At 44.0% G+C, this 27,411-nt stretch overlaps 1 protein-coding gene across 1 annotated transcript in view; it reads left to right on the top strand.

The window, feature by feature from the left end:
- The window catches only part of ddx20 (DEAD (Asp-Glu-Ala-Asp) box polypeptide 20), a 41,104-nt gene extending 13,941 nt beyond the window's left edge, over positions 1 to 27,163 (top strand). Inside the window, exons 5-11 of the mRNA XM_072563890.1 lie at positions 6,556 to 6,698; positions 12,575 to 12,713; positions 16,530 to 16,588; positions 17,305 to 17,387; positions 22,703 to 22,808; positions 24,855 to 24,956; positions 25,728 to 27,163. Coding sequence (XP_072419991.1) covers positions 6,556 to 6,698; positions 12,575 to 12,713; positions 16,530 to 16,588; positions 17,305 to 17,387; positions 22,703 to 22,808; positions 24,855 to 24,956; positions 25,728 to 27,079 — 1,984 coding nt within the window. The 3' untranslated portion in view covers positions 27,080 to 27,163. The remainder of the gene's footprint in view (positions 1 to 6,555; positions 6,699 to 12,574; positions 12,714 to 16,529; positions 16,589 to 17,304; positions 17,388 to 22,702; positions 22,809 to 24,854; positions 24,957 to 25,727) is intronic.
- Positions 27,164 to 27,411: the final 248 nt, after the last annotated feature.

The following is a 27,411-nucleotide window of genomic DNA, read 5'->3' as shown; positions in this document are numbered from 1 at the left end:
AGCCTGGGTTCAATTCCCGCCTCAGGCAATTGTCTGTGTGGAGTTTGCACATTCTCCCGGTGTCTGCGTGGCTTTCCTTTGGGGTTCCGGTTTCCTCCCACAGTCCAAAAACGTGCAGGTTAGGTGAATTGGCCATGCTAAATTGCCCGTAGTGTTAGGTGAAGGGGTAAATGTAGGGGAATGGGTCTGGGTGGGTTACTCTTCAGAGGGTCGGTGTGGACTTGTTGGGCCGAAGGGCCTGTTTCCACACTGTAAGTAATCTAATCAATTCACCAAGGTTCCTTCAGCAACACCTTCCAAGCCTAAGACGACTTCGATCTACAGTGATAATGGAAACAGATACATGGGAGCACCACGACTTGTAAGTTCCTCTCCAAAGCACTCCCCATCCTGACCTTTCATCGAGTTAAAATCCTGGGAAACTTTTGCACCCAGCTTATGGTGTACCCACAAGCCATGGACTTTGTGGTTCACCACCACGTTCTCAAGGGATTGGGAGTAAATGCTGACCTCGCTAGTGATGCCCCACATCTCGTGAATTCAAGTTTTTTTTTTAAAAAGAGTGCTTGTGCCTTATGTACTCTTTGACTCTGGTGTATCCACATGTGTGCCATTTCCTTTGATATCCTTCCCCAGCGAAACATTATCAGCCTCCACCTTTCTACTGTCCCACTCTTGGCTGTTTTTCAGGGGAGAGAGTTTTAAACTTATCCAACCCTTTGCCTGTGGTGAGTTAAAAGCTTAACCCTGATTATATCCTGCTTTAAATTACATGATGAACCTCCCTGGGTTTTGACTCCAAATCATTTGAAAGCATAGAAGTGCTGTATTTGTCACTTGTTGAATGCATTCCTCAGTCACCAGTGATCAAGGGGACACAAGCCAAGTTTGAGCAGCCTGTCCTCGTAATTTATCTCTGAACCTCGATATCCTTGATGTTACCCCTGTTCTGAGGCTCCAGAGCCCTATTTGAAGGCACCAAATTGCATTGCAACCTTGAGTTTTTAGTAATTACACAGCCTTATGAGGCTGTTGTTTTGCCTCGATAAATTTTATGTATGCTGCATTTCCCAAATGATCAAAAATCCACTGCAAATGTCTTAGAGCAGAATGTGACAGCACTGAGTTGCCTTGACCTAGAATGCACTGCATGAAATAAATTGACTTTCAAAAGAAAATTAGACATATTCTTGAAGTGGGAAAGATTTACAGGACTATGGGGAAAGAACAGGAGAGTGGGACTAATTGGATAGCTCCTCCAGCGAGGGCACACAGAAATGATTAGCTGAATAGCTTCCTGTGCAGGGACATTCTGTTAGAATTTGACAGCTGCATTTTTTTTGATGAAATGCTGAATATATTTTATGGGCACCATGTGTCAACCTATCAGGATGCTTAAGTCACCAAACCACAGGACTGAAAATTACACCTGTAAAGATTGCGTTTGGAAAGCTGAATGCTGCCGGTGCTGAAATAAAAGCAGAAAATGATGTAAATTTATCCCAGGTCTGGCAGCATCAGCTTCTGGGAAAAGTTAGAGATCCAAAAGAGAGGGGGTAGGTGGGAGAAGAACAGTAGCAGGGTAAAAAAGAGGAGAGATTGAATGGTAGAACTGTTACCACTGCAGGTTCAAAGAGATTCTCTTAAATCCAAATACATCTCTGATATTCCCTGTTCTGATGAACTGGTTTTATTAGTTTTTTTGTGGAATGTGAGGATTGCTAACTAAGGCAACATTCATGACCTGGGAGAAGGTGGTGCTGATGAGCTGCCTCTTTGAATCACTGTAGCCCATTGGGGATAGGGACAGCAATATTGTTAAGGAGGGAGTTTTAGGATTTTGATCCAGTGACACTGAAGGAACAGTGATATATTTCCAAGTCTGGATGGTGAGTGGCTTGGAGGGGAACTTGCAGAGGGTGGGTGTCTTTGTTTCCTGACGTGTTCGAGGTTGTGTGTTTGGAAAGTGCTGCCTAAGGAAGCTCGGTGAGTTACTGCAATTCATCTTGTTCGCATTGCTGCCACTGTGCACTTCTGCTGGATGTCTTGCCATTCAAGTGGGATGTTTTGTCCTGGATGGTGTTGAGCTGCCTCTATTTTGTTGGAGTTGCACCCATCCAGACTATTGGGGAATGTTCCATCATACTCTTGACTCATGCCTTGTAGATGGTGGACAGGATTTGGGGAGTTAGGAGGGGAGTTGCAGCACTCCTCTTACCTGCTCCTGTATTTTTATGGCTGGTCCAGTTCAGTTTGTAGTGGATAGTAACCCACAGGATGTTGATAATGGTGGTACCAGTGATGTCAATGCCATTGAAAGGCAAGGGACAATGATTAGAATCTCTCTCATTGGAGATGGTCATTGCATTATATTGTGCAAATGTTACATCAAACTTACCATCCTAAGCCTGGATATTGTCCAGGTAAATCCTGCGTTTCAGCACAGACTGTTTCAGTATTTGAGGAGACAAAAAAAAACTGCAGATGCTGGAATCCAAGGTGTTCAGACAGGACGCTGGAAGAACACAGCAAGCCAGGCACCATCAGGAGGTGCAGAAGTCGACATTTCAGATGTAACCTTTCTTCAGGACTGGGGGTGGGTGTAGGGGGAGGTGGGGGCAGGGGGCAGGGTGGTGAAGTGGGGATAGGTGAAGACAAGTAGAGGGTGCAACCTGGTGGCCAATGGGAGGAATGAATCCGGTTGGTGGTAGGGTGCAGTGGCAGGGATGGGGAGGGGCTGGGGAAGGGAGTTGGAGAAGGGGGAGGGAGGTTATTTGAAATTGGAGAACTCCATGTTGAGTCCTTTAGGTTGGAGGGTGATGTCAATGCCATTGAATAGCAAAGGGCAATGATTAGAATCTAACTCATTGGAGATGGTCATTGTGTCATTGGTATCTTAGGGGTCATTATTGTTGCTGAACATTGTGCGGTCATCAATAAACATGCCCACGTCACATCTTATGATAGAGGGAAGATCATCATTGAAGCCGGTGACAGTGATGGTGCCAAGGACACTGCTACAAGGAACTAGGGCTCTTTTGGCACAGCAGTAGTGTCCCAACTCTCGGCCAGGAGTCCGGGTTCAAGTCTAACCTACTCTAGAAGAGGTGTATCATTGAATCTCTGAACAGATTGATCAGAAAATATCTGCTCTGAGGAACTCCTGCAGAGATGTCCCGGGACTTGAGATGATTGAACCCAACACCAACAGCCAAATTTTGCCAAGTGTGACACCAACCAGCTTTGTATCTCTCTCCATCCAATTGCTGCCGAAAGTGGTGAATGTTTCCAATGTTTTTGGTTGTGAGAGTCACTGGTTGTTTACCAGAGCCTTACACTCCCCAGCTAGGAACAGACCAGAAGAAAGCCTTAGCTTTTTGCAAGTTGAGGGTTGGGACTGGCCAATTGCAAATGTAAAAAACAGTGCTCCCTTCCCATGAAGAACTATGTAAGCTGGGACCCTACTTTTTTGTTGGGTTGTTTGGAGTCGAGTGATCTGAATCCCAGCTCCATCATTGCAGGTCTCAGCACGAGGTCTGGCTGTCTGTCTGTCAGTCAGTCAGCATCACCAACGGCCACTCCCAGCTGTGTGACTGTAGAATTGATCCACTGAACTTGCTATTGTCATCAGTTGTGTCATCTTGGAGTTAAACAAACACCTTGCTTTCCCTTCCTTTTTTACACATGTTTGCACTGGATAGTCGCAGCTTGGTGAAGACAGATATTAAGTGAATGTTTGAGCAAAGCTGTTTAACTTTCAGCAGCACAGTTCCTTGACAGTAAGATACGACATGCCCAGGGTATTTAGGCTTCTTGAAGTGTATGGTCTTTGCTGATTCTCAGATTCCTGAAAGCTTAAAACCTCATTAATTAGATTCTGCCTGAGCTGTCACTCAAGCTATTCCTGTGTGTGTGTGTGTGTGTGTGTGTGTGAGCATTTTGTTAATTGTCAGATATGTAAAAATGCCCCCTCCTGATTGATAAAGGTATGTAAGATTTTTGGTCCAGATAAATCACTGGAGCGCCACGAGGATCGGTGCTGGGTCCACTAGTTTTTGTCATTTATATAAATGATTTGGATATGAACATAGGAGGTATGGTTAGTAAGTTAGCAGATGACACCCTCAGATTACAACAGGATCTTGATCAGATGGGCCAATGGGCTGAGGAAGTGACAGATGGAGTTTAATTCAGATAAATGCGAGGTGCTGCATTTTGGGAAAGCAAACCTTAGCAAGACTTATGCACTTAATGGTAAGGTCCTAGGGAATGTTGCTGAACAAAGAGACCTTGGAGTGCAGGTTCACAGCTCCTTGAAAGTGGAGTCACAGGTAGATAGGATAGTGAAGATGGCGTGTGGTATGCTTTCCTTTATTGGTCAAAGTATTGAGTACAGGAGTTGGGACGTCATGTTGCGGCTGTACAGGACATTAGTTAGGCCACTGTCGTACAATTTTGGTCACCTTCCTATCAGAAAGATGTTGTGAAACTTGAAAGGGTTCAGAAAAGATTTACAAGGATGTTGCCAGGGTTGGAGGATTGGAGCTATAGGGAGAGGTTAAATAGGCTAGGGCTGTTTTCCCTGGAGCGTGGGAGGCTGAGGGGTGACCTTATAGAGGTTTATAAACTCATGAGGGGCATGGATAGGATAAATAGACGAGGTCTTTTCATGGGGGTGGGGGAGTCCAGAACTAGAGGGCATAGGTTTATGGTGAAGGGGAATGATATAAAAGAGACCTTGGGGCAATGTTTTCGCGGAGAGGGTGGTGTGTGTGTGGAATCAACTGCTAGAGGAAATGGTGGAGGTTGGTACAATAGCAACATTTGAAGAGGCATTTGGATGGGTATATGAACAGGAAGGGTTTAGAGGGATATGGGCCAGGTGCTGGTAGGTGGGACTAGATTAGGTTGGGATGGATAAGTTGAACGTAAGGGTCTGTTTTCGAGCTGTACATCTCTATGACTAGGTTTGCCTTGTGGGAGATCTCAGACTTGAACTCTTCCATAGCCATTGTCTGCCACAGATTTCCTGAGCTTCACTGTTGTGCTGAGTGGAGACCAGAGGATTTCACATCCTAATTCCAGGAAATTAGGCTGCTGGGGGAGAGGAAGGAGGTGGGGGAAGAGGTGTTTGCCAATCATGGTGCCCATATGTGTTTGAGGCCTGACTGTAGGTCACTATTACCAGAGAGAGCAACTGAGTATCTATGAGGACAGCTGAGAGAAAGGGACAAATTCTTTGCCAAAAATAAATGGTTTAAGTGGGATTAGGAGGACCAAGAGGTCATTTAACCCACTCAAACTGTGCTGTCTTGCAACCTTACTCCACTCTCCAACCCATGCCTATCTGTTGTTAGATTACTGAACAGCCACCAACTGCAGAATCTAGAATGTAATGTTTGATTCACTTCATGGGGACCACTTCTGCTTGAAATAGGTCCTGATGTACATGACTACACATATACATTGCATATACGTTTTAACCTTGAGCTGCTCATTCGGGTCAGCTTTTTTGTATAATAAATGTTTATCTCCACACGTCCAAACAGGTTCTCTTCCTCATATCCTACTGACTTTCCATTATTTTTTACTCCGTGTTTGGATGTGTACCACATTTCCAGCACAGGTGACTATAATCTCGACCTCTTAGTCCAGAGGTAAGGTCACTATCACTGTGCCACGTGAGCCCCTCCAAGAGCTTTACATATTAATCATCGCTTTTATAATGTAACAAGTTGCTTTTTAAATTCATACTAAGGATGTGGGTGTCACTGGCTGGGCCAGTATTTATTGCCCATCCCTAATTACCCAGAGGCCAGTTAAGAGTCAACCACATTGCTGTGGTTTGGAGTCACATGTAGATAAGAATGACAGTTTCCTTTCCTAAAGAATATTAGTGAATCATATGGGTTTTTCCAATAATTGATATTGGTTTCAAGATCATTATTAGACTCTTAATTCCAGATTTTTAAAAATTAAATTCAAATTCCAGCACAAACCATGGCAGGATTTGAACTCAGGTCCTCAGAATGTTGTTTGGGTTTCTGGATTAATAGTGGAGTGGTAATATCAATAGGTCATTGCCTCCTCTTGAGCAGATGGTTGTGGTTGGTTGGTTGATGAATTGACTGGGTAACTACAGAATGGGGGTTCTCGCGGCTCAGTAGTAATAACTTTACCTCTGAGCCAGGAGGCCAATGCTCAAGTCCCATCCGCTGCAAAGATATGTAATAACATTTCTAAACAGATTGATTAGATGAAGAGCTTATGCTTGAAACCTCGACTCTCCTGCTCCTCAGATGCCCTCTGACTGGCTGTGCTTTTCCAGCACCACACTTCCAGATCTCCAGCATCTGCAGTCCTCACTTCCTCCGATTAGAAAATATAGCATAGTAGGAACAGTGGAAGGAGCTGTAAGACTGAGTAGTTAATAAACTCTATCTACCAAGAAGGATGTCTTAGTTTCTGTTTTACTGACTGGCTGGATCCAGGTAGGCAGCACTTACAGGGAATGGTTTAATAGCCTAAAGATATTTCTTTTCTGTTTGTGTATAGCTGGATTTATTCTTCATTGCCATCAAATAAGCAGATGGTGGCCTTGTCTGCGACATATCCAGAGTCACTGGCCCATCATTTAACACGATACATGAGGGATCCTAGTTTTGTCCGACTGAACTCCACTGATCCATCGCTCATTGGTAAGTCTGCCTTGATGTCCACTGTTTAATGCTTTGAAAGGTGGAAAGTAGAGGTGATAAATGGAAAAAAAATCCTAACTTAGCACTGGTGAAGAATTTCTGAACTGATTCAGTTTACCGGGTGAAACATTGTGCCACACTGAACCTCTGCAACTTGAGTTTTGAATCCAGCAGCCACTGACAATGTAAGAGACTCCTTGGTTTTACTTTCTCTCCATTTCTATAAGTGGTATTTTGAATAATCTCAAGCCAGATTTCTAAAGTGCATGTTTGTGCCTGGCAGTGAAGCATTGTTTCAATGAGAAACAAGTTTCCAGACTGTTAAACCACTCTCAACAAAAACAGAAGTTGCTGGAAAAGCTCAGCAGGTCTGGCAGTGTCTGTGAAGAGAAATCAGAGTTAGCGTTTTGGGTTCGGTTGCCCTCCCTCAGAACTGATAGTAGTGAGGAAAATTTCACTTTAGAAGCAGAAGGTAGAGTAGGCGGAGGGGGTAAGGAATAAATGATAGGTGAACGTAGAGCCCAAAGAGAGAGAAGAACAGTTGGACAGACAAAGGAGTGGATAACGCTCTGGGTACGCAGGTGAATAACTGTTCATGGAGACTCTTCGTGGCTAACAATGGGTTGTCTATAATGGCAGACAATATGGTAACAAGCCCTGGTGTGTGGGGATGGGGGCTAGGACATGGGAGAGTTCAAGCTCGAAAATTATTTAACTCAATGTTGTGCCTGGAGGGCTGTAGAATCCCCAAGTAGAAAATGAGGTGCTGTTCTTCCACTTGCACTGAACTTTGGAGCACTGCAGCAAGCCTGAGACAGAGATGTTTGGCCAGGGAACAGGATGTTGTGTCAGAATGGCAGGCAACTGAAAGTTCAGGGTCTTTTGTGCAGGCAGAACATAGATGTTTTGCAAAGCAGTCACCCAGTCTACGCTTTGTTTCCCCAGGGTAGAGGAGATCACATTGTGAGCATCGAATGCATGAGACTAGATTGTAGGAAGTGCAGGTAGACTGCTGCTTCACCTGGACAGACCTGAGGAGGGAAGAAGTAAATGGGCAGGTATTACACCTTCTGCAGTTGCAGGAGAAAGTCCCATGGGGTGGTGAGGGGATGTTGGGAATGAAGGAAGAGTGGGCCAGGGTTTCCCAGAGGAAATGGTCCCTGCGGAAGGCTAGCAAGGAAGGGGAGGGGAAGATCTGTCTGATGGTGGTATCTCGCTGGAGGTTGCAGATATGGTGGCTGATGACCTCCTGGATACAGATGCTGGTGGCATGGTAGGGAAGGGCAGGGAGAGCCCTATCATTATGGGAGGGTAGGGGTTGTGGTGAGGGCGGAAGTGCGGGAGACGTGTCGGATCCGGTTGAGTGCCCTGTCAACAACGGTGCTGAGGAATCCTCAGTTGAGGAAGGAGGTGGACGTTTCGGAGGCTCCCTTGTCAGAGTTGGTCTCTTTGGAACACACGGAACAGAGTCGAGGAACTGGGAGAATGGGATGGAGAGTGAGAGGCTGTGTAGTCCAGGTAGATGTGGGAGTTGGTGGGCTTATAGTGGATATCGTTAAACCACTCTGTTTGGCTGTGCTTTAGTCCTGTGTTGTTCAGCTAGTGTAGAAATAATTACTCTGCATGTCACCTACCTATTGTCTGGCCATATCTTTGCTCAAAGCCATTCTGTCCTAGGAATGGCAGTCAGTCATTGAGATCCCTAGACAAAAATAGAAATTGCTGGAAAAGCTCAGCAGATCTGGCAGCATCTGTGGAGAGAAATCAAAGTTAAGGTTTTGGGTTGAGTGATTCTGATTTCTCTCCACAGATGCTGCCAGACCTGCTGAGCTTTTCCAGCCACTTCTATTTTAACTGCATCTGCAGTTCTTTCAGTTTTTACTGAAATCCCAGGAGTTTATTCCATCATTCAAACACATTGAAAACTTACACACTGACTCCATTAGTGCAGCTGGCTTAATCAATAGTGTAGTATAGATCAGCCCCACAATTACAGGATGTTCCTGTTCCCAAGCACTTACCTTCCCTGTGTCTAATGTCTCCTCTTATTTATTTTGGCTGGGAGCACAGATCAGTCACAATTTGACTGACAAAGACTGTAAAAGGACTGCAGTATTTCTGAAGGCGGTTTGCCAAACCTCAAATGTTGACTCTGCTTTCTGTGCAAAGTTGCTGCCTGACCTGCTGAGTCTTTCCAGCAATTTCTGCTTGTTACTGAAAAATGAGTGCTTTATAGTTGGCAAGTGAGGATATTTGCTTCCTATGTCTGAGTTCACTGGTTCTTGTTTGCTTCAACATATCACTGAGCTAGCAGAAAATGAGCCTTTTTTGAAATGGTAGTTTGATTTTGTAGGAGCTTATTGCATTGCTGAAATAACTGAATGCATCAAGTAATTACTTTTGGAGCGTGGTGAATGTTATGACTTTGGCAGAGGGCTCGTCTGCACCTTCTGCTTTTTTTTTGTTTTCTCTTTTCCTTTTTTTTACTTGCCTCTCATGAAGAGCTTGGGCACGGTGACAGCAGCGGTGAGGTGAACCCAGGGCAGGCTCATGGCGGAGGTATCCGATGTGGGGTTGGGTTCCTGGTGGCACCTGTATGAATGAGGTGAGCCCAGTGCAGTCTCACGGCTGATGCGGCAGAGGCACGCGCGGGTTCCCTGCGTAGTCAGAATCCTGCACGCACTCGTAGTGGTGGAGGTGGCTCAGTAGTAAGCATGGCAGCACGGTAGCTCAGTGATTAGCACTGCTGCCTCACAGCACCAGGGACCCGGGTTCGATTCCAGCCTTGGGCGACTGTCTGTGTGGAGCTTGCACATTCTCCCCGTGTCTGTGTTTCCTCCCACAATCCAAAGATGTGCAGGTTAGAGTGATTGGCTATTCTAAATTGCCCATAGTCTTCAGAGATGTGTAGGTTAGGTGCATTAGTCAGAGGAAGTGCAAAGTAATAGGGTAGGGGAATGGGTCTGGATGGGTTATTCTTCGGAGGGTTGGTGTGGACTTGTTGTGCCAAATGGCCTGCTTCCGCACTGTAGGGTACTATATAAAAAGAGGTGAGTTTGGGCCCAATCGGGGGCATTGGCGAGTTGGGCCCAGAGCAGACTTGTGGAACTGGGTTTTGGCTGGTGCAGGACCCCGTGGTGGTGTTGGTGGTTGCATTGGTGAGGTCCAGCACTTGTGACGGCAAGGGGACTCATGGCTGGCTGCTCCAGGTCCACGCCTGAGCACTTAATGACTGTAAATTTGAAATGTATTTCTTTATTTTTCTGTCTTTATTTTGTCTTTATTTATGTCACACTTTGCCTTATTTATAAGATGGTGCCGGGGAGCAGCAACACTATACCACATTTTACACTGAAGTTTGTAACCAAATAAAAGTGACAATAAATAAATCAAATCAAATTGAAAAGCCTTTCTATCCAGGCAACTTTCTACAGCGCATAGCAAGATTAATCGTCACTGCTGACTTGTTCCTATTGCTGTTATTTATTGACACTGGGACATGGGGAGAACTTGCTGCTGTGCTCAGTATGGGTTGACTCGTAGTAACTGCAGCAGCTCAAGCAAGGCCGTCCTTTTAATTTCTCACTTCTGACAGTACCATTGTCCTGTCAGCAGTGCACCAGAGTATTAGCTTCGTTACAGGTATCAGAAAAATGAAGTATACTATTTGTAGAAAACAAATAACCTGCCAAGGCCTGAGGCTGATACGTTGCTGAAGGTGTCTACACTTCCCCACAATATAAATAGTTTGAAATTTAGTAGTCTTGTATTTGTCCTGATGAGTTTTAGTTGCAAAGCTTTGTGAACATGTGTCTCTTGTCAGTTTTTATTGATGTTCCTGGTATGTGTCTGTCAAGGTGGAGAGTCTTTAAGTTGAGGAAATCCGCTGGAAACGAGAAGAATGATTTTATTTTGGTTCAAGGATTGGTGAAATAAGTAGCACACGAACCTCATTTGTCGCAGGTTGGGGGTGATGCACTTACCACTCTCATGACAAAATCTTCACCTGTGTGTTCCTTCAGCTTTAATCTGTTTGTCAACAGAGTCAGCAGTAGCTTCATGTGATGAACAGTTTGAATTGATTCCATTGGGTTATCATAATCCAAGTCAGATCTTCGTCCGTCAACTCGCTGTGAGCAGGCAAATGTATACAGAGGACAGGTCAGATGAGCTTTTGAGAAGAATTCACAACCTCAGCATAAGAGGCTGATTAATATTCCTAGTGTTGCTGCAGTTTTCTGTTTGAGAGAATTATGATGAGAAACTAGGTAAAACTTGCCTGCATCTCTTCAGACTAATGTTGTGGGATCATTTCCATAGACTTGAGGGAGCAGGTAGAATTTCTTTTTAATGCTTCATTAAAAGTGAAGCACTCCCTCAGTCCTGCCTTGGGAGTGACAGGCTTTTCCTAATATTCAAGGCTCTGGAGTGGATCTTGAACCCAAGTGTTCAGACTCGGATGAGAGTGTGACACCCATTGAACCAAGACCAACACTTGTTGAAAATTGCGTCTGTATTAAGGTTTCTGTACTGTGTCCAACTGAACACCCAACAGTATGCGTGGGAGTGTGTTCCCTAAGCATTTTGTCAGTGTCACATTTTATTGCTTGAAAACTGTTGCAGCCCCATTATATGGGAGCCATGAGTGGGGAGGGAGCCGTTTGGGAGGTGGGGGGGGTGGGGCGTTGTTGTGGAGAGGTGATGGGGAGAGTTCCTGTGAAAGCGGGAGTGAGAGTGGGTGTGTCGCTGCTTTAACTCAGTCAGACTTTTATGGTATCCATTGCTGTCTTGGGGTTTGTGAGCCCACTTTGGCAAGTCCTGGCTTGAGGATCTACGATACTGCCCAACTAAGCTTGGGCAGGAGAGAGCATTTTGACAACCAGGTCAGAAATATTGCTTTCGTAGGAGTTCCAGCAGAGCAGTTTATGTACATTTACAAACTTTTTGACTGCATAATTAAAATCAGTTCTCAGTAGAACATTTTTGTTCATTCAAAGCTGGTACAGGTGCACAATCCTTTATCCGAAATGCTCAGGACCAGCTGGTTTTCAGAATTCAAAATTGTTCGAATTTCAGAATAAGTGGAAGTTTGATGGCGAAATTTCAAAACGTTTTTCCTAAGAACAAAGTGACTGTGAGCAAAACGGGCTGTGAAACAAAATTGAGGCCTGCCAGTGCTGGGCCATGTCCCCACATATTGCATCTGAGTGACATGCATCAAGTGGGTGTCGATTTGGGTTTACTGTTTGCACGTCAAACAACCTTGTTAATGAGAAAAAACTTCACAAAAAACCTTGGGACTTTGGAGCTTTTCGGATTTCGGATAAAGGGTTGTCCTGTACCTTTTTGCAGGTACAGGACAAATACGGCTGTACAGAAACTGGACATGTTTCTCTCTGGGTGCCACGTAACATTTACAATGTCAACATCAGTTAACCTGTTGGTTTAACAACTGTCAGTTTCATAATGTGCTATTGCATCTGTTTATCACCACTGACCTCCGTTTTTACAGGTTACTTTCCATTTAATTCACTCCCAAGAATCTCTGCAACATTAGTGAGAGTTCACAAAAATAAATTCATAAGCCGGAAATACTGCCAAGTATAAGACTTCATTCGAGCTCAGTAGATGTTTCTGGAATACTTGGCTCCTGGAGTTTATTTTACAATGGTCACATAAATAAATACGTGAAATGTGTCTCTCCCTTTAGAGACCAGCAGCTTCAATTAGTTGGACAACAGTTAATCCAGAATCTGGGAAAATTCGAAATGTGGTATTGTTTCGATTCCAAGGATGCTGGATTTCAGATGTAAAACACTGATGTTCTGAGACCATGTATGATTTAATAAAAAAGCTGATGTATTCTAATTCAACAGGGTTAAAGCAGTTCTACAAGGTTGTAAATTCCTACCCGCTTCCACACAAGATCTTTGAGGAGAAAATGCAACATCTGCTGGAGCTGTTCAGTAAGATCCCCTTCAACCAAGCCCTGGTCTTCTCTAACCTCCACAGCAGGTACAGTGGACTCTGAATATTCCCCTGATCGTGACATTGTCAAAAGATCCTGGATTCATAGAATGGTTTATCACAGAACAAAGCTATTCAACTCACTATGTCTTTGAAATAGTTAGCCATTGGCTCCTATTCCCTTGGTCTTCTGCCGTAGCTTTGTGAATTTTTGATCTGCTCTTTGAAGTTATTGCAGATGTTATTATTGAAGACATAGGAGCAGAAATTAGGCTTTTCAGCCCATCAAGTCTGCTTCACCATTCAATCATGGCTGAAAGTTATTACTCACTTCCACTGCAGTTTGGGACAGAACATTCCAAATTGTAATTTGCTGCATAAATATTTTTACCTCCTCCTTGTTTCTCCCCTATTCTTTTATTTACTCAAAATCTGTATCCTCTGGTTGGTGGACTCTTTTGCCAGTCCAAGCCTTGAACTGATCCATCAAACCCTTCATGCTTTTGAGCACTGTTAAATCTCCCCTTGAGCTTTGGAGAGCAATCTCAGCTTCTCTAGTCTCTCCATACTGACTCAGTCTGCTTTTAGGTGCACCCAATCCTTGATATCTCAATTCCCGATTAAAACAATGAGCAGGATAGAAATTTATTTAGTTGCTGAAACAATTTTATTTCCCATGCCCTTCTCAAACCAATACTCATGGAACATTGCCTCAATGTGGGTCTCCACTATAGCTGTCAACTGCAGCTGGTTTGGACCTTTGGGGTAGCAAGCTTGGAGTGCAACATAGCAGTTGACTTAGAACATAGAACATAGAACAATACAGCACAGAACAGGCCCTTCGGCCCACGATGTTGTGCCGAACTTCTAACCTAGATTAAGCACCCATCCATGTACCTATCCAAATGCCGCTTAAAGGTCGCCAATGATTCTGACTCTACCACTCCCACGGCCAGCGCATTCCATGCCCCCACCACTCTCTGGGTAAAGAACCCACCCCTGACATCTCCCCTATACCTTCCACCCTTCACCTTAAATTTATGTCCCCTTGTAACACTCTGTTGTACCCGGGGAAAAAGTTTCTGACTGTCTACTCTATATATTCCTCTGATCATCTTATAAACCTCTATCAAGTCACCCCTCATCCTTCGCCGTTCCAACGAGAAAAGGCCGAGTACTCTCAACCTATCCTCGTACGACCAACTCTCCATTCCAGGCAACATCCTGGTAAATCTTCTCTGCACCCTCTCCAAAGCTTCCACATCTTTCCTAAAGTGAGGCGACCAGAACTGCACACAGTACTCCAACTGTGGCCTAACCAAAGTCCTGTACAGCTGCAACATCACTTCACGACTCTTGAATTCAATCCCTCTGCTAGTGAACGATAATACTCCATAGGCCTTCTTACAAACTCTATCCACCTGAGTGGCAACCTTCAAAGATCTATGTACATAGACCCCAAGATCCCTCTGTTCCTCCACCTGACTAAGAACCCTACCATTAACCCTGTATTCCGCATTCTTATTTGTTCTTCCAAAATGGACAACCTCACACTTGGCAGGGTTGAACTCCATCTGCCACTCCTCAGCCCAGCTCTGCATCATATCCAAGTCCCTCTGCAGCCGACAACAGCCCTCCTCACTGTCCACAACTCCACCTATCTTTGTATCATCTGCAAATTTACTGACCCACCCTTCGACTCCCTCATCTAAGTCATTAATAAAAATTACAAACAGCAGAGGACCCAGAACTGATCCCTGCGGAACTCCACTTGTAACTGGGCTCCAGGCTGAATATTTACCATCTACCACCACTCTCTGCCTTCGACCGGTTAGCCAGTTTTCTATCCAATTGGCCAAATTTCCCTCTATCCCATGCCTCCTGACTTTCTGCATAAGCCTACCATGGGGAACCTTATCAAATGCCTTACTAAAATCCATGTACACTACATCCACTGCTCTACCCTCATCCACATGCTTGGTCACCTCCTCGAAGAATTCAATAAGACTTGTAAGGCAAGACCTACCCTTCACAAATCCGTGCTGGCTGTCCCTAATCAAGCAGTGTCTTTCCAGATACTCGTAAATCCTATCCCTCCGTACCCTTTCCATTACTTTGCCTACCACAGAAGTAAGACTAACTGGCCTGTAATTCCCGGGGTTATCCCTATTCCCTTTTTTGAACAGGGGCACAACATTCGCTACTCTCCAGTCCCCTGGTGCCACCCCCGTTGCCAGTGAAGACGAGAAGATCATTGCCAATGGTACTGCAATTTCCTCTCTTGCTTCCCACATAATCCTAGGATATATCCCGTCAGGCCCGGGGGACTTGTCTATCCTCAAGTTGTTCAAAATGTCCAACACATCTTCCTTCCTAACAGGTATCTCTTCTAGCTTAACAGTCCGTTTCACACTCTCCTCTTCAACAATACGGTCCCTCTCGTTCGTAAATACTTAGTTGGAATTCCAACTAAATATTTAGTTGGAATCCTGTTGATAGTATATTGGGGGAAGTGATTGTTTCATATGGCCAGTTTCTCGTCTTGCCTTCAGGGCGAATGCTTTGCAGGGGATCAAGGCATAGTTAATGTAGGGTTAAAAATCACACAACACCAGGGTATAGTCCAACAGGTTTAATTGGAAGCACACTAGCTTTCCGAGCGACGCTCCTTCACTTGATGAAGGAGTGTCGCTCCGAAAGCTAGTGTGCTTCCAATTAAACCTGTTGGACTATAACCTGGTGTTGTGTGATTTTTAGCTGAAAATGCGTTGCTGGAAAAGTGCAACAGGACAGGCACCATCAAAGGAGCAGGAGAATTGACGTTTCGGGCATCAGCCCTTCTTCAGGAATGAGGAAAGTGTGTCCAGCAGGCTAAGATAAAAGGTAGGGAGGAGGGACTTGGGGGAGGGGCGTTGGGAATGCGATAGGTGAAGGGAGGTCAAGGTGAGGGCGATAGGCTGGAGTGGGGTGGGGGTGGAGATGTCAGGAAGAAGATTGCAGGTTAGGAAGGCGGTGCTGAGTTGTGTGATTTTTAACTTTGTACACCCCAGTCCAACACCGGCATCTCCAAATTAATGTAGGGTTGTTTTCAGGTTACACACTCCTTGGTCTCTCTGGGCCAGTTCATGTCAAAGATTTTATTAATAGTGCTGTACAAGTCACCCTCTGGTGCTTAATTCTCATTTCATCCTCTTTAAAGCACCTGGCTGGATTAATGACACTGAGAGAAGAAATAATAAATTATATTCTGAAGCAGGGTTGTTGGACTCAAAGCATTAACTCTGCTTTCTGTCCACATGCTGTCAGACCTATTGTGTTTTTCCAGCAATTTTGTTTTTTGTTTCTGCTTTGCAACATCCGCAGTTCTTTAATTTTTGGTGGTTTAGATATATTAGCTGATAGAATGGCAGATCCATTGTGAACAGGCTTATGAATATTGCAGCTTTTCTTCCAGTATCTCAATAAATAAGACTCTCAGGTGTCCTTCAGTGTTTCAGTCACTTCCTGCTAGATTTCAGAAACTTTTTTTGGATTGTCGAAGTGTCAAACAAAGAACAAAGAAAATTTACAGCCCAGGAACAGGCCCTTCCGCCCTCCAAGCCTGAGCTGATCCAAATGTACTGTCTAAACCTGTCGGTCAATTTCTGAGCATCTGTATCCCTCTACTCACCACCTACTTATGCATTTATCCAGATGCATCTTAAATGAATCTACCGTGCCCGCCTCTACCATCTCCGCTGACAATGCGTTCCAAACGCCCACCACCCTCTGTGTGAAGTACTTGCCGCATTTATCCCCCTTAAACTTTCCACCTCTCACCTTGAAAGCGTCACTGAGTAATTTTTGTATTCCTGATTTTCATAGGGCTCAGCGTCTAGCAGACATTCTCACCTCTAAAGGACTTCCTGCAGTCTGCATTTCAGGTACGTGTTCTGTGTTTCTAATGTACAGCTGCTATTCTGTTCTACACATCGGCAGCTGGAGTTTCCATTCTCTTCTATTATATTTTCTTCTGATACAATTTGTAAGAGAAAAGTCACTAGTGTGAAATTTCTAGTGTCAGAATTTTCAGTGCGAGTTGAGTTGGTACTAAGGCAAGTCATGGCTTTTCCAGGCTAAGATCAGCGAACCAGCTGAAGTGTCTAGTCTGTGTATATAGGTTGTTCTGCTGTAATGCGCGTTTCGTTGATGGAAATTCACTACAACCTGATTGTTTCTATAACATGAACTTTTAAAGTATGTATTGGTTATAACGTGACTCTGGCCCCATTAGTTTAAATTGTGCTGCTATTACGCCATTTTTTTAAACATGGGATTGCATGAGAATGGAACTTCTGCATGGTAGCAGAACTGACTATCGTTTCATCACATTGGGGAAGGTGTTCTGATGAGTCATAGTAGGAGGACAGTTAAACTGCAATAATGTAAAAACATCTCAAGGACTGCAAGAAGGCAATTTACCACCATCAAGGGTATTTAGGGATGAGCACTAAATACTGGCCTAGCCAGTGACTCCTGCATCCCATAAATGAGTAAAGGTTAATACATGTGGTTTATTAATCTAGAATACTTTGTAAAGTGCTGTTGACAGCCTGTGATATGTTAATTTCCATTTATTTGTATCCTTTTTCTTTGTTAGGCAGCATGAACCAGAACCAGCGACTTGAAGCCATGTCCAAACTAAAACAGTACAAATGCCGTGTCCTCATTTCCACGGACTTGGTGAGTTTTCAAAAGGGCCCAGTCATGCTTCATCTAAACACACACGAGGCGAATTTAAAACTGGGAGGGGTGGGCATCTTCTCAAAACTGCTCCAGATAACTCCAAAAGCCAGTGCTCTTAAACAGTGAGCAGCTCTTGGATTAGATTCCCTATAGTATGGAGACAGGCCTTTCGGCCCAACAAGTCCACACTGACCCTCCGAACAGTTACCCACGCAGACCCGTTCCCCTGTCCGATACTATGGGCAATTTAGCATGGCCAATTCACCTGACCTGCACATCTTTGGATTGTGGGAGGAAACCAGAGCACCCGGAGGAAACCCACCCAGACATGGGGAGAATGTGCAAACTCCACCCAGACAGTCGCCCAAGGCAGGAATCGAACACGGGACCCTGGTGCTGGGAGGCAGCAGTGCTAACCACTCTGCCGCCCAAGTGGCTCTTCCCAGTGCTTTGCATACATTGTCAATTACAATCTTTCAGTAGCTGTGCACATGTTTGGATGGGGTTATTTAGACAGGGAATAAGAGTGCCTAGCCCTCTGACCCCAAGTAAATTGTGCTCCAATTGCAAAAGTGTGCACTTCACTTCAGGCAAAGGAGATTTATGTTCCTTACGAGTTTAGACACAGTTTCCTGCTCAGTATCCACAGCAAACTAAATATAAATTGAACCAGTTTATTATTTTTTTCTTTTCTGTTATTGGTTCTGTATCAGCTTTATACTTGGATTCCAATTTCTTGCCTTTTTTAAATGCAGCCCTTGATATTTCTTCCTTAAGGTGTTTATCTCAAATTCACTCACCTATAAAACGCAATGCAACCCTAATAGCCCCTGGATGTAAAAATCTTTTCTCATCCCTCTACATATTTCTTCTTCACCTGAGGTTTATGTCTTGTTTTTGAAACCACAGAGCTTAGAAATTAATTTAATTCTTTAATTAACAAAAAGCTCACATTAATTTAATGTCATTAATGACCAGGGTCAAAAATGTTACCTTATTTCGTCTTGTTTTGACATGCGTAGATATTGACTTGTGAACAGACTGTGGAATGGAGCCCATTGTAACCTGGGCGGGCTGTCTGTCTGTGACCATTGTAATGTGGGCTATGTAGCAGACAGCTTGCATGCAGCAGGCCCCCACGTACAACAGTGTGATGATGACCAGGCCATCTGTTTTTATTATTACTGATGTTTGAGGAGTCAATATTAGCTCAGGACGAGGGAGAACAATTAGAATTAGAAATTCTAATTAGAATTGTCAATTAGAAATGTGCGGTCTTTTAATCTACTTAATAGCCTGAGCATACATAGATTGCCTTGCTCACATTCCTGATGAGGGGTTTATGCCCGAAATGTTGATTCTCCTGCTTTTCGGATGCTGCCTGACCTGCTGTGCTTTTCCAGTGTCACACTTTTTTGACTCTGATTTCCAGCATCTGCAGTCCTTACAAGTCAGATTCCCAAAAATAACATGATTGCAATTTACGCCCAGAAAGAACGTTCTTGTTTTGTTTTCATTGTTCATTCAGGGGACGTGGAGATCACTGTGGGCCGACCATTAGTACCCATCCCCCATTTGTCCTTAGAAAAGTGGTGGTGAACTGCTTTCTTGAGCTGCTGTTGTGGTATCATGTGATATCTCTAACAGTGACCTGTTTTCAGAGCCAGGAATAACCTTTGTTTAGTTTGAATTTTGTCAGCCTTTTGCTTGGGGAGAAAGTTCTTGTCCCCGGATAGAGTGTACACTACGCACAGAGGTCCTCTAGTGGTATCTGCCCATTATAGCAGTGTTTGCTACACTAAAATGAACTAGAACAAAGAACATTTAGAGACCAGGAGCAGGCCCTTCAGCCCTGCAAACCTGAGCTGATCCAAATTCACTGTCTTCACCTCTTGCCCAATTCCTAAGGATCTCTATCCCTCTTCTCCCCACCCACTCATGCATCTGTTCAGACTCCCCTTAAATGAATCTACCATGCCTGCCTCTACTACCTCTCCTGGCAACGCGTTCCAAGCACCTACCACACTCTGTGTAAAGTACTTTCTGCGTGTACCCCCTTAAACTTTCCACCTCTCACCTTGAAAGCATGACCTCTCATTATTGAATCCCTCACCCTGGGAAAAAGCTTGTCTCTATCCACCCTGTCTATACCCTTCATGATTTTCTAAACCTCAATCAGGTTCCCCCTCAATCTCCTTTTTTCTAATGAAAACAATCCTAACCTACTGAATCTCTTTTCATAGCTAACACCTTCCATATCAGACAAGCTTTTCCTGGGACATCTGATCGCCCACTCAAACTTGATGCTTTTCAAGACCCTGAGGAAATTTCCTCCTGAGTTTTTGAGAACAGTTGGATCTAGTTGCACCTGATTCACTAGCATTCTCCCCTTATCCCTTGATAATTTTTGTCTCTAAATGTGTTCAAACCATTTTCTAGCTTGGCTGTCTGGTTGGCACACTATTTTATGAGAGTTGTAACTCATCGCTGATAATTTTGATGGGGGGAGTTCTATACTCCACTCATTCAGATTGAGACAGTGAGCAAGAGCTGTTTCTGCCTGACCTGGGTATTGAAGATCGCATGGTACTATATTACAGACCAGTGGCTGGGTGATGTCCAGCCCAATAGTGCTCCCACAACCAGCACTAACAGAAACAGATTATTGCGATGGTGCTCTTATTGATGTGGGAACTTGTGTACAAGGTGGTTAGTGCATTCACCAATAACTATGGAAATGGCAGAGCGGCTCGAAAGGCTGAATGTACTACTCTTATATTTTCTGTGTTTCAGTCAGGGGGATTTAGTTTATTTAATGTGAGGCACTTTAGAATATTTGAGTTGTGTGAAGTGTTGTGCAAACGTTAATTGTCTCTTTTTCTCTGTCTCCTCCACAAAGAACATTTCTCTGGAAACTTATTCTGTGACTTGATGTAGTATTTATAGCCTACAAATGGGTTATTCAGCCTGACTGATCCGTGCTGGAACTTATGCTGCTTTCTAGCCTCCTCCCACCCCGTCCCTTTCTCTCCTCATAAACTGATCATGTTTCCCCTTAAAGATAGAATATTACGGTGCAGTACAGGCCCTTCAGTCCTCGATGTTGCACCAACCTGTGAAACCAATATGAAGCCCATCTAACCTACACTATTTCATTTTCATCCGCATGTTTATCCAGTGACCATTTAAATGCCCTTAAAAGTTGGTGAGTCTCCTACTGTTGCACTCTGGGTGAAAGCAGGTGTGAAACATAAAAATAAATCACAGTTGGCAAATGTTTGGGAAGCATGCGTTAAATGTGTGGACACTTATTGCCTCAACCTCTCCCTGTGGGAGCAAGTTTCACATTCTCATTCTTATGTGTTTTTAGAAAAAATTCTCCTGAATTTCTTATTGGGTTCATTGGTCTTATTTATAGACCTAACTCTGAACACTCTGCCTATTCTTTCAAGATTGCTATGGTGTAAAAGACCACCATTCGATTCATCATGTCTGCCCTGGCTCTGTAAGCATTATAACTTGCTGTCAATCTTCTGCCTTTTCTCCTTAACCCACAATATTGTTTGTATTTTGAAATAACTGAGCAGAGACTGGTATCCTGTCACCAAGTCATCCTTTATTTACATGTACACAGTACATGGGCTGTGTCCAGCCAGCTCAGAGCCAGTCCCTAGACTGAGGAAACCTTCTGAATCCCCCTGTTTATATCGGTCAGCCAGGGCTCCCTAATTGGCCGAGCTTAACAACGCCAACCAAAGGATCTCGTAGTCAGTGAGATCCACCTGGCCCTCATTCCAAACACTACAATTTAACTAATCATTCAGTGCCGTCTTGAATGCAAGAGTAGAGCCTGACCCCACCATCCTTCCAGGTAGTGCATTCCAGACCCTAACTACTCACTGTACGAAGTGATTTTCCTCACTTTACATTTACTATATTTGCAAAATACTACCCTTTGGTTCTCGATCCATTTACAAGTGAGAACAGTTTCTCACTAACCACTCCCCAAAATAGGAAATGTCAATTCTATCATAAACCCTTTCATAATCTTAAATAGTTTTATCATCGCTTCACTTCATTACCAATCAGAATGGAAAAACTGTGCTTGTCACTAATTCAACTGAGTTAACTAGTTTCTCCTCCCACTTGCGATATTGCCTTTATGAGCATTCTCTTTCCTGTTGAATAAGGAGCCTCACACTGGCTTCTAATGTCGGCAGGCACCTAAGATGTTAAAATCAACGAGGTAAAAACAAGGACTGCAGATGCTGGAAACCAGAGTCTAGATTAGAGTGGTGCTGGAAAAGCACAGCAGGTCAGGCAGCATCCAAGGAGCAGGAAAATCGACGTTTCCTGATGAAGGGCTTTTGCCCGAAACGTTGATTTTCCTGCTCCTCGGATGCTGCCTGACCTGCTGTGCTTTTCTAGACCGTAGATGTTAAAGCCTGGAATTGATAGTGAAGTAGTGTCCCCATTGCTGGGCCAGTATCTTAGATGTGCTGTGGTCCTGTAGGTGCATGGTAGGTTGTTGGTTAGTTCTATCATTCTGACTTCCATTAAGTATGTTTAGTTCAAAATTCTTGGTTGTTCTCATTGTAATAAACCAATTTTCCTTTGGTATCTCATTTAAGTAAAGTCAGAAGTCACGACAACAGGTTATAGTCCAGCAGTTTTCTGACTTCTACCTTTGTTTGCTCCAGTCCAACCCTGACATCTCCACATCATTTAAACAAAACATTGAGTTCTCTGAACTGCCAAGTCACATGGATATTTTCCAGTTCCATTGGTATAAGTCATATCAGCTGAGACAGGGGCAGAGATGTTACAATTGATTGCCAACTTCTCTGTTTAGGAAGTGAACAATCAACTGTTGTGCCCGTTCATAATTCAGTGACTGGTTTTCAAAATATTGTATGTGGATAGTTGATCAGAACTGGGTTGAACATAGAGTCATAGAGATGTACAGCATGGAAACAGACCCTTCAGTCCAACCCGACCATGCCGACCAGATATCCCAACCCAATCTAGTCCCACCTGCCAGCACCTGGCCCATATCCCTCCAAACCCTTCCTATTCATATAACCATCCAGATGCCTCTTAAACACTGCAATTGTACCAGCCTCTTCCACTTCCTCTGGCAGCTCATCTGGGTTGTCATCAGACTCCCTTCCCAAGTGGTTGCACACAGGTGTTCCATGCAAATGTAAAAACATTGGGTGCAATGCACCAAGCACTGGCTCTGGGGAGTATGTGATGTGCATGGATTTATGAAAGTAGCGATGTTTGTTATTTATGGCTGTCGTTTCTTTCAGACTTCCAGAGGAATTGATGCAGAAAAGGTGAACCTGGTAGTTAACCTGGATGTGCCCCAGGATTGGGAGACATACATGCATCGAATCGGCAGAGCTGGCCGCTTTGGTATGAATTACATAGCATTTATATTCCTGAATGGGCCATGTGGTCCACCTAGTCGATGCTGATTTCTATGCCCCACTAAAGCCTCCTCTTTACCTCACTTAATCTCAGTCTATCCACGCATCCTTCTCTTCCTTTCACACTCGTGTACTGAAAACGTGCTGTGGCATCCTGGCATTAGGTACATGGGTGGTTTATGAAAGTGGTTCTGTAAGTGTTTTTATAAATGTATATGTTAAATGTTAAGCTCTCCAAGATAGCTTCAGGTCCTTTTACTATTTTAAAAAAAAAACTTTCTGCAAGACCTAAATCAGAAATTAAAGGAAGGAACATTTTCATAAATATATTTAGGATCCTAAATGTTCCGACTGTTATCCGTAGTGATGTGATTTATGACTGAAGTAACTAATTTAGAGCAGGCTAGTTGCAATGTGACGTTACCTCTTCTGTTTCAGTACCTTGCATGAACATACTGGAATATGGATTAAATGTACTCTCTATTTTTAGAGGTTGGCTCAATATCTCTGAATGGAAAATGAAGCCAGATTTTATGAGGGTTGTTTGCATCTGGACATTGAACTAATGCAAAAACCTGTGTGTTATTTTGTGTTCAGGCAGTAACTTTCCTCACCTCTTCTAGTCTGTGAATAATGACTTTGTCATCCTGAGCCTGTGGTATTAGTGGGATGTGAGTTCAAGTCCATTTCTCAAAATTTGAGTACACGATCTAGGCTGACATTCCAGTGCAGTACTGGATACTCAATTGTCAGAGGTGTCTTCTTCTCATGCAGGATATTAAATAGAGGCCTCATTGTCCCTTCTTTTTCAATGGAAGTAGAATATTTCTTGTCATCATTCAGAAAATAGTAAGGGAGGTCTCTTCGTGTCCTATCCATTTATAATGCAGTTGAAAATACCAAGGCCAGATACATTGTTCCTTTATATCCTTCCAACTGATGGAGCCTTGTGCACAGTTAACTGTCATGTGAAGTTACATAACTGACTGCACTTCACAAGTAGGAGCAAATTACTGCAGATGCTGTATTCTATACTGAAAACAAGAGCTCAATCACATCAGCATCCGTGAAGAGGGAGCAAGCTAATGTTTCGAGTCTAGACTTTGTTTTGAGTCATACCTCACATCAGTTTAAAAAAAGAGTGATCTGGACTCGAATCAGCTTACTCTCTCTTCACGGATGCTGCTTGACTCGTTCTACTTCAGAAGTGATTCATTAACTGGGAAATTTGCAGCTCAATTGCAAAATTTTGGAATGATGGACTGTGAGCATCAGTAAACTTGGCTGTGAATCCTTCTGCAGTCAAATAACCATGTACTCCAGGTCGACGTATATGGGAAGGACCTCTTAAGTTACTGGAAGACATTAGTGAAAACATGCCAACAATAGTCAGTGCCTTAAAAAACCTGAGAGGATACTTGTATTTCTAAACTGTGTTGCCAGCACTGAGTGTGTGTGTTGCTGTTAATTCATCCACACTTGTGCAGATCCACTCATGACACTGTTATAACAATGACCGATGGTTTCATGTACATGTGAACTCTGACATTGACTGAATCCAATTTCCCATCAAATATGCTGCCACTTTTGAGCGCACACGTGAAACAGCACATTGTAAAGGGTGCATTACCAGATATCGAGGAAGCTGGGTTGTTTGTCCCAAAGAGATGAAGAATCCTGTGCAACTTGTCACTCAGTGAGTGCTACTGATGGGTTTGAGATAATCCCTACTCCCTTGACTGACAGATCAAGAATGAGCAAAACAAATGACTCATTTAAACTGGTCCGTCTGACAAAGATGAACTACTTGCCCTTTTAACCACACTTTGTGCTAATTTCTCTCTCCTAACCCACACCAGTTGGTAAGAATTTAAAAGCAACTCTCCAATATTGCACGTGTGGTGTTCCACCTGCTGGTGACATCAGCCGTGAACACAGCCTTGTATTTTTGTTCAGGTAACATTAATTAGTCCCTTTAAAACTGGGGAAAATAAAATTCTTGCATATTAATGTTCCTTTGATATTCATCCAGGCACTCAAGGCTTGGCTGTGACATACTGTTGTCGTGGTGAAGAGGAGAATGAGTTGGAGTTAATAGCACAGCGTTGCAATCTTCACCTCCTGAGTCTACCTGGTAGGTAATGAGAGTGAATTTAATTGTAAATTCAGTCTTTTAGATTATTTCTAGTCGACACTATGATGCACTTCAACTGTTACAAAACTTTAACTTTATTCTCTCAGCCACACTGTCAGACACTGGCAGGTCAGTTGATGTTTATTCATGTTGCTGAGGGAATTCTGTAACTTGGAAAAGATTGTGGAGCAGCTGGTGTTGGACTGGAGTGGGCAAAGTTAAAAATCTCACAACAGGAATTTTCAAATAAACCTGTTGGCCTAATATCTGGTGTTGTGTGATTTTTAACTTTGGGAAATATTGACATGTCGCAGGCTGAAGTATTGCCAGTCTAAAGTAACTGGGTCCTCAGTGGTTAGCACTGTTGCCTCACAGCGCCAGGGAGCCGGGTTCAGTTCCCGCCTCTTGCAACTGTCTGTGTGGAGTTTGTACATTCTCCCCCTGACTGCGTGGGTTTCCTCCGGGTGCTCCGGTTTCCTCCCACAGTCCAAAGATGTGCAGATTAGGTGAATTGGCCATGCTAATTTGCCCATAGTGTTAGGTGCATTAGTCAGGGTTAAATGTAGGGGAATGGATCTGGGTGGGTTGCTCTTCAGAGGGTCGGTGTGGACTTGTTGGGCCGAAGGGCCTGTTTCCACAGTGTAGGGAATCTAATCTAATCACTATGTTACCTTCTTATCTCCCACTTCCCTAGTAAGAGATGTATATCTGAAGGGAATAACTAGACTCTGTAAAGTCTTTGCCAATTCTTTATGGCTTTTTTTTTAATAGATCCAATTCCATCAGGATTATTGGAAGAGCCCGTAGATTGGGACGTAGAGGTCATCAAGGTAAAAGGGGATAAGAATTCAGCTGTTGCAGCAATTCCATTGGCTGCTGAGATTGAACCCTCAGTGAGGTGGGAGCACACTATCCCAGAGCCACGGTCACACTCTCCTGTCAAAACTGCTGGAAAAAAGTTCACAACCAAGAAAATTCTGAAATCAAATAAGGTGCTGACCGAGAAGGATCCCCAGGAACACCGTGCTGGAGATGTGGGGAAGGCGCCAGAGATCAGCAGCTGCCACGTGTCCACTGACATTAAAATGAAAGTCTGGGCAAACCTTCAAGATGCCACGTCTTGCGATGTGTCCCGATCCTCTACTGAGCCGGTCACCATCACAGTAGAAGACAGGAAGGCTTTGCAAGAATCGCTCCCCAAAATCCCAGCCTTGACGCTCTTTAAGAAAAGGTCAAAACGTAGGAGGCGATTGTTGAGCTTTGTGGAACTTGTTGAAGACTACGAGAGCTTCCTCGCCGAGCGGGATGAGAAACCGGTGGAAATAGTCCGCCAGTGGACCGGATTCTCTGGAATCTTGAAGGAGAAGTCAACAAATGAAATGGAAGATTCAGAAAGCAGGGAGCTGATGTCCCGAGACCAGAGCAGTCAACTGTTTTTAAGTAAGAAGGATTTGATCTGTTTGCATACTTCTCAAAAGTGGGCAAAACTGACTGAGCTGGAAGAGCCCAGTGATTCCAGCTCCAGCACTAACCCTTCAACACGCAGCAGGACCAGCAGCAGGGAGTCATCGACAGAGGCTGAGGTGCCATTGAACCCTCATGTCCAGAACGATGCCCTGCTGAAGAAAGTTGCAAGTCCCATCCCAGAGGATTTCCCCAATTGGAGTGAGAAAACACTTCCCGGCTTCCAATCCCTTGCCCGGCAAGAGGGCTTCAAAGACGAGGCAGCTGCTAGTTCTTTCTCTAGTGTCCCTTCCAAACGACCACTTGAGATTGATACAGGGTTAGGTCTCAACTGCTCCCCTCTCAAAGGTTCAGCCCCCAAGGGCAGCAGGAAAAGATCCAAGGCAGACCCCAAGCTGGCATCCGCTGAAGCAGCAAGAGTTTCCAATGTCACAGATCAGGGCAGCAAGGGTGCACCTTGTCCTTACCCAGAAGGTCAGCCCATGTTACCCTCTGAGTCTGAATGTTCTAGTGATTACTGGAAGGCTTATTATCATGCATGGCGCAGTTACTACGCTACCATTGGCTATCCTTACTATGGCAGCTCAAAGAGGTATTCAGATTGGCTGACAGCCTATCAGATGAACTCTGTGTATCTGCAGGAACTGTTCAAACCATAAATTAATTAGCTTTTTAATGGTAATTTACGGTAGAACATTTTTGTACTACAACTGAGCTACTACAATAAAGATTTTGCCCCGTGATCTGTTTTGTTGTTTGGTTTTAAATCATATCCGAGGTGATGGTGGCACAAGCCCAGTTTGGTCCATTGAGCAAGCTCCACATAATCAAAAACATTCCTTCCTTTTTCTTCCCTCTAACCCCAATCCCTGTTTTCCAAATCATTTCCTGAGAGAGTTGGAAAGAGCCATTTAAAAAAAAAGATTCAGGGGAAGTTATTCTCCCATTCCCTTCCAGGTAATCTGAACCTGTCCAGGAGGTGATGAACTGG

Source organism: Chiloscyllium punctatum, chromosome 45 (assembly GCF_047496795.1).
Source record: "Chiloscyllium punctatum isolate Juve2018m chromosome 45, sChiPun1.3, whole genome shotgun sequence".
Classification (NCBI taxonomy): Eukaryota; Metazoa; Chordata; class Chondrichthyes; order Orectolobiformes; family Hemiscylliidae; genus Chiloscyllium; species Chiloscyllium punctatum.
The sequence above is the reverse complement of the archived record's forward strand: the minus strand, read 5'-3'. Positions and strand labels throughout refer to the sequence as shown.